We start from the raw sequence: 7,628 nt of genomic DNA, 5'->3' as shown, positions 1-7,628 counted from the left end.
GACACTGAAGACTGGAGTAATGATGCTGAAAATTCAGCTTTGATCGCAGAAATAAATTATATTTTAAAATATGTTACAATAGAAAACAATTATTTTGAATTGTAAAAATATTTGATGTATTTTTGATCAAATAAATGCAGCCTTGGTGAGCAGAAGAGACTTCTTTCAAAAACATGACATAATCTTACTGACCCCAAACTTTTGAACGGTGGTGTAAGTGAACATTATATTCAGAGTGGATTGCTAGCATGCTGTTTACTGTAATAGTATGTGATACAGAACATATTATGCAATAATAAGCTCTTATACAGTAATATGCCATTATTTTGCATTGATGTTTTCCGTTGTTTTGCATTTTTAATGCAATTTAAAATGTGAAAATCAAGTCAAGTACATTGCATTGTGAGATACAGTATGCTGTGATCATGTACTAAACATGTTGGCGAATGCACATCATCCGAGTATTCCATGCATGCATAATATTCACAAACTGTATACAGTATGCTACAAAAATAGCATGAGTAGCATGCTATTCTGAACATATCGCTCATCAAATACTGAGATCCTCCACTTCTGCTGCTCTCCAGAGACGCAAACTGAAGGTCAGATCTTCATACTAGTGGCCAAACTGAATATTTGCTCTTAACGAAATGAAAATCATAAGTGCTTCCAGCTGTTTTTACGGCTTCAGGAGGAGAAGTTGTGCCATATTTCTGGGATGATGAAAGTGTTTCTCTCCAGATTATTCAGTGAGATCAAGTGAGACGTTAATGAAAAGAAAAGCCTGCATTAGCTACTTGATCCAAGCACACGCTGCTTATTAAACAGTTTAAATATGGAAACACACACTCATACTCTTATGCAATGACATTGAGATATTTTTAAGTGTGCAAACCTTTTTTTGGGATCGCTGTGCATGCTGCATTTTTAATGCAATTTAAAATGTGAAAATCAAGTCAAGTACATTGCATTGTGAGATACAGTATGCTGTGATCATGTACTAAACATGTTGGCGAATGCACATCATCCGAGTATTCCATGCATGCATAATATTCACAAACTGTATACAGTATGCTACAAAAATAGCATGAGTAGCATGCTATTCTGAACATATCGCTCATCAAATACTGAGATCCTCCACTTCTGCTGCTCTCCAGAGACGCAAACTGAAGGTCAGATCTTCATACTAGTGGCCAAACTGAATATTTGCTCTTAACGAAATGAAAATCATAAGTGCTTCCAGCTGTTTTTACGGCTTCAGGAGGAGAAGTTGTGCCATATTTCTGGGATGATGAAAGTGTTTCTCTCCAGATTATTCAGTGAGATCAAGTGAGACGTTAATGAAAAGAAAAGCCTGCATTAGCTACTTGATCCAAGCACACGCTGCTTATTAAACAGTTTAAATATGGAAACACACACTCATGTTTAAGTTTGTACTCTTCATTTTACTCTTATGCAATGACATTGAGATATTTTTAAGTGTGCAAAACCTTTTTTTGGGATCGCTGTGCATGCACCAGTTTGGTCCGGTGGTTTTGTGTGTGTGCATGTGTGTTTTCGGGAACATTTTTGTGTAGGCATTGAGCGTCATTCCTGGCACGGCGTGTTTCAGGAGTCATGGCGTAGCCAATCGAACGGATTCCGGATGCTCCCACGACAACCGGAGGGCAGGGGCTCGACTGTAGGGATCTGTTGTGTTTGACGTGGCTCTTGTGTTTGTCCAGTCAGGCAGCAAGAACGACTGCATGCCTCCATGTCGCCCGACCCGGGCCTCAGCACCTGGAAACCACCGACCGAAGTCAGCAGCTAGAAAAATCTCTCTCTAGTCTCCTAAAGCATGCTCGCTTTGTCCCAAAGGGCAGGAATGTTCACGTTTAGACAGAGAAGTGACAGCGCAGACAGTTTTATATCGTTTTTCTTTTCCCAGAAACACTTTAAGTGAGTTTGTGAATGCAGACATGAATGTTTGGCTAATGCATCGCAAGAATGTGAGGGGGCTTCATTATACTAGATGGTTTATTCTGGTAACTGGGTTAGAGAAACTAGTGGAATTTTTAATTGATTTCTCTTTTATAGCTCAGGTGTGGAAGCTTGTTTCCGCATGGAATCAAAAAGTAAAAAAGATAATCACAATTCTGACATTTTTTTTCTCGTAATTCAGAGTTTATGTCTGTCAATTCTATGTTTATATCACAATTCTGAGTTTATATCTGGCAATTTTGAGTTTTAATGTTGCTTATCAGTTTACGTCTTGCGATTCTGACATTTTTCTCAGAAATGCAAGTTTGTATCTGTCAATCTTAAACTTCTGAGTTTATATCTCACACTTTTCTTCTGGCTTTTTTTCCCTCAGAATTGCGAGTTCATATCTGGCAATTCTGAGTTTAAATCTTGCAATTATGACTTCAGAATAAATAAAAAAAATCAGAATTGTGTGAATTGCGAGGAGAAAAGTCAGAATTGTGAGATTAAAAAGTCACAATGAGCTTTTTTCATACTCGGGAGACTAATGCTGCCTTCACGTGTTATTGGCTGTAATTACGAGTTTGGAAATCTTATTTAAGCCAAAAGATATTTAGTCAATATCCAACAGGTTTTGAATAAGAGATTAGCATCCCATTCATTGCTAACCATATAAACATTCACTGCTGTATCTAGATATTTTAGAAATTTTTGATCAACTAATTTTCGCTGTTTAATACATACAATATTTATATACGTACACAACCTGTAATTTCATCTCCTCCGCCATGTTCAAAGCCTGTCCAACTCAGAAACTCGGGTATAAAATTGTCAGCGTTTCCCAGTTGTAAGTATGACTTGAGAGGCCGTTCATGTCCAATTTCCACCTAGGAAACTCATGAAATGTTGAAGTAGAAAGACTGAAATAGTGTTTTCTTGTAAAATGTAGACCTGTTAAGTAGTTATGGAAAATCATCTTTTACAGTGTACTTACGTGAAGTGTACTTGCATACACATTTCATAGTGCAACGAAGCACGAATGGAGTTTGTGTAACGAGAAGTGTTTGCATTCACATGCTAAAGCAGAGACGTCTTTATTTCACAGTGGAGTTGAGTCTGCCGTTGGACTGGATTCTAACGTGTGGTTTGGGTTTAAACCAAATAATTCAAAGATGAGCTGTTTTTCCGCCTGTTACTCATCAGAACACTCATGGCCTCCTCCCTGTTTCCTTCCTTTGCTTTTCTTTTTCCTGCCGTTTACACACTGAAAACCAATAACATTACAACAGCAGACTGCTCCTATTTTAATCAGCTGAGCTAAACGCTCATCATTGCTCTGTAATCTCTTCAACATTTTCTCCTGGACAGCAGTGAGACTAAATGGAGAACAAATGGAGACTTTTGTTTAAAGCCAATTGGACTTTTCTGAGAGAAACAGGATTTTCCATGTAAAAAATGGGACTTGATTTTGGGCCATACACTCTTAAAAAATAAAGGTGCTTCACGATGCCCACAACTGTTTTCAGCATTGATAATAATCAGAAATGTTTCTTGAGCAATAAATCAGCATATTAGAATGATTTCTGAAGATCATGTGACACTGAAGACTGGAGTAATGATGCTGAAAATTCAACTTTGATCACAGAAATAAATTACAGTTTAACATATATTCACATAGAAAACAGCTGTTTTAAATTACAATAATTTTTCACAATTTTTGATCAAGTAAATGCAGCTTTGGTGAGCAGAAGAGACTTCTTTCAAATACAATAAAAATCTTACCAACCTCAAACTTCTGAACAATAGTTTAGTCTAAAATATAACTGTTATGTTTTGAGGAAAGATTGATTTTGTGTTTTTCTTTGTGACTTTTTTTTTAATATATAATGTCACTGATGAATTATTCACAATAAGACCAGGAACATGTATTAAGAAAGTCAATAGAGTAACCTTTATCTCCCGTCGAGTTTACATCACCTTTAAAGAGCATGTGAGGCTGATTCTGCTGAGTGTGTGTGTGTGTGTGTGTGTGTGTGTGTGTGTGTGTGTGTGTGTGTGTGTGTGTGGTCAGCAGGTGAAGGACTGAGGAATTCAGACACAACATGTGTGAAAACAGACTGTGTGTGTGTGTGTGTCTGTAAGATGCTGCATTCACTACTGTAAATGTATTTATAGAGCGAGAGAAAGACGGCTGTGTGTGTCCGCTGCTGTATGTGCTGACTAGCTGAAGTGTGTTAGTGAGAGCGGCTGACCGTTGAGACAAGCTGTATTCTGAGCCGAGGAAGCCCCTCTCCGCCTGTATCACTCGCTCCAGAGAGACAGGGGTGTGTTTCAAACTTCAGCCTCTACAGTGAAACTCAAGCTTCCCTCCATAGTGGCGTCTTCTATTAATAACCATCATGCATGTGTATGTGTGTGTGTGTGTGTTAGAGACGGAGGCTACTATGTGTGTTCATGCCGAAGGGTTTGTTATGTTCGGTGTCTGGTGTGAGTGTGTGTGTGTGTGTGTGTGTGTGTGGTTTATTACCAGTGTTGAGGAACTAAATGTAGCACTTTAACTACATTTTTCAGTAGGCTGATCATTTGTGCAGCTTCACAGTTGAGAGTTGATGCAATAAACACACTTTCTTTAAATGCTGCTGTTTTTACTGTATTTTGGACTTGGTTTTATTTATTTATTCATTCATTCATTTTTTTTTAATTTAATATAAATGTATCAAGTCAAGTTTCATTCTCTCAACCTAATTTATATATTGAAATTTTCTATATATATTGAAAAAGATATTGCTGATGCCATAATCAATCAAATTGTTTAAATGTCCTCTCTCATGTAAAGTTTGTTTGTTTATTTATTTAGTAATTCATTCATTCATTACTTAATTTTTCATTGAATATAAATGTATTTAAGTTTTATACTTTCAACCTAATTGAGCTTTATAATTAATTAAATTCTAATCTAGATGATTGGATAATTATATAATGAAAAATATGTTGCTGATGCAATAATCATGCAATAAACATGCTCTCTTTCAAATTTATTCTTGTGAATAATTTATTTGGCAATGTACCAATGAACCAATTAAAAAAAGCATTTTAAATGCTGCTCTTTGTTACTACATTTTGGACTTGTTTTAATGAATGAATGGATCCATTCATTCATTCATTCATTTTTTATTTGATATCAGTTTAGCTACTCAAGTTTCATACTTTCAGCGTAATTGAGATTTATTCATTAAATTATAATCTAGATGATTTGATATTAATTTAATTTAATTTAAAAATATTCAGCATTGAACTTTTTGCATTCAAGCATTTTATTAACCTCAAAGATGTGTTTGTGAATGTTGATTTATGATGGTTTCCTGTACTCATTTCTGGCAGCATGCATACATTATGTACAGTATATATATATATATTATTGCATTATTATTGCAATGGTATTTCAGTGCATGTAAAACCAGTAAAAAAAAAAGCGTAAGATTCTGCCACTGGTTTGTCTAAACTGTGCAAAGGGACTGGACTGAACACACTGAGCAATACTTTCCTAATGGAAATGTTTTATTTTTGGTTTCACAGAACTTCTTCCTCTTTCATCTGAAGCTGCTTTATTGATAGTTTGCTTTCTCTTTTTATAGTCGTTCAGCTTAAATCAGCAAATTTTCAGAGTTTAGTGGGTTGTGCCCACAAATTGCGTCGTCTACGGCTGTGTTCAAAATAGCATACAGTACTACTCATACTATTTTTGCAGTATGCATGCTTCAAACAGTATGCATAGAATATCTGTGAAGTAATGCATTTGACATTTTTATTTTTGCATTTTATTTTATTCATATATTTGTATTAAAAATATTTAAAAATACAAAAAACGATATTATTTATATTTTTTATAAATTGTATTTTATATTGTTTGCATTTTTTATTTGAAATTTAAAAATACAGAAAATTCTATTTTTATTATTTGTATTTTTTATAAATTGTATTTTATATTGTTTGCATTTTTTATTTGAAATTTAAAAATACAGAAAATTCTATTTTTATTATTTGTATTTTTTATAAATTGTATTTTATATTGTTTGCATTTTTTATTTGAAATTTAAAAATACAGAAAATTCTATTTTTATTATCTGTATTTTTTATAAATTGTATTTTATATTGTTCGTATTTTTTAATATTTGAAATGTTTTTTGTTATATGATGCATGGAACTGTTTCACATACTATTCTGACCAAATATCTGCCAGTATTCAGTGTTTTCTGTGTAGTATGTAGTAAGCAGTATGCTAGTGTTCCAATCTAATAACCAGTGCGTTTGTTGATCAGGAGACCTGTTCTGAGCCGTATTTCACCATGACAGGAACACTTTAAACTAGCAGTAAGAATAATGACTGTCTCTGTCTCTTTGTGTCTCTATAGTGAAGTATATAAAGGAGATGTCGGTGTTTTTTAAGGCCGGATCGACGATGGGACCCCCAGTGCTTGATTCCCCTCCAGCCACCCCGCAGAAACAGACGGACCCCGCGCTTAAAGAGACCCGGACCATCCCGCTCCGAATGTGCCACGTGACACGCAAACAGTGTCCGCCTGACACAGAGGACAGGTACAAACATACCTGTAGTGCTTTTATGAAATGATCCATATCTGATTAGGCTGATATTGTAAGATCAGGATTTACTCCAGCTTTTCTGATTCAAATATTAAACACCTTCCATGCCGGGTTACTAAACCAATAAATGGTAATCTATCATTGCATTTGTTCATTAAAAGGTTTCATTTGTTTTTACAGCTTTAGTGTGATACACTGAAATAAGATAGACACATTTATATTGATTTATAATAAAAAAGAAATTGATATTATATTCTACTGTTCAAAAGTTTGGGGTCGGTAGGGTTTTTAATGTTTTTGAAAGTCTCTTCTGCTCACCAAGACTGCATTTATTTGATCAAAAATACAGTAAATACAGTAAAATTTAATTTAAAGTAACCGTTTAAAATTTTTTTTTAAATTACATGTCTCAGACTCAATATTCTGATTGGATGAAACGCCTGTCAGTACATTCTACATTAATGCATCATAAAGCAGCCTACAGTTTGACTAATGAACTTTAATAGTTGGCAGAAGGGTTGTTTATAATGATTGTTATGGTATCATGTCATTTTGTAAAGGCATTATGTCATGAAAGGTCATACTGAGCCTTGCCGTGTAAAGTCTGCTCTTCTGTCTCTGGAGGTATTTTGAGGTGGTGTCATCAGACAGGAAGAAGGCTGTGTTTCTGCGGGCTAAAGATCACGCCATGGCTCAGGCCTGGTACAACGCCATCCAGACCGGAAGTGCAGCGTTACTGAGCAGTGCTAAAGCCGAGCTGAAAGCCCTGCAGCCCAGTCTGGACGTCACACACATCGGCTGGATCATCGAGCAGGTGAGAAACACACGCACACACACACACACACACCACAACATGAGATGAGACGAGATGCAGCAGAGCTTGATTGTGTGTGTGTCGGCAGGGCTCAGAGCGGCCGATCCTGGCGGTGCTGACAGACAGAGATCTGCTGCTGTACGCATATCTGCCTGACAGCAAAGAGACGCTCAACAGCCCAGACAAGAGCTATCCTTTAATTACCACCAGGTACAAACACACACACACACACACACTCTCTCTCTCTCTC

General features: G+C 35.9%; 1 protein-coding gene across 1 annotated transcript in view; it reads left to right on the top strand.

The window, feature by feature from the left end:
* snta1 (syntrophin, alpha 1) overlaps positions 1 to 7,628 on the top strand; it is a 25,502-nt gene that overhangs the window by 13,351 nt on the left and 4,523 nt on the right. The window contains exons 3-5 of the mRNA XM_016477575.1: positions 6,375 to 6,558; positions 7,189 to 7,378; positions 7,467 to 7,588. Of these exons, the coding sequence (XP_016333061.1) occupies positions 6,375 to 6,558; positions 7,189 to 7,378; positions 7,467 to 7,588 (496 nt within the window). The remainder of the gene's footprint in view (positions 1 to 6,374; positions 6,559 to 7,188; positions 7,379 to 7,466; positions 7,589 to 7,628) is intronic.

Source organism: Sinocyclocheilus anshuiensis, unplaced genomic scaffold (assembly GCF_001515605.1).
Source record: "Sinocyclocheilus anshuiensis isolate Anshui unplaced genomic scaffold, SAMN03320099.WGS_v1.1 scaffold1632, whole genome shotgun sequence".
In the NCBI taxonomy this organism is placed as follows: Eukaryota; Metazoa; Chordata; class Actinopteri; order Cypriniformes; family Cyprinidae; genus Sinocyclocheilus; species Sinocyclocheilus anshuiensis.
Note: the sequence above shows the minus strand (reverse complement) of the source record. Positions and strands in the feature narration are given on the sequence as shown.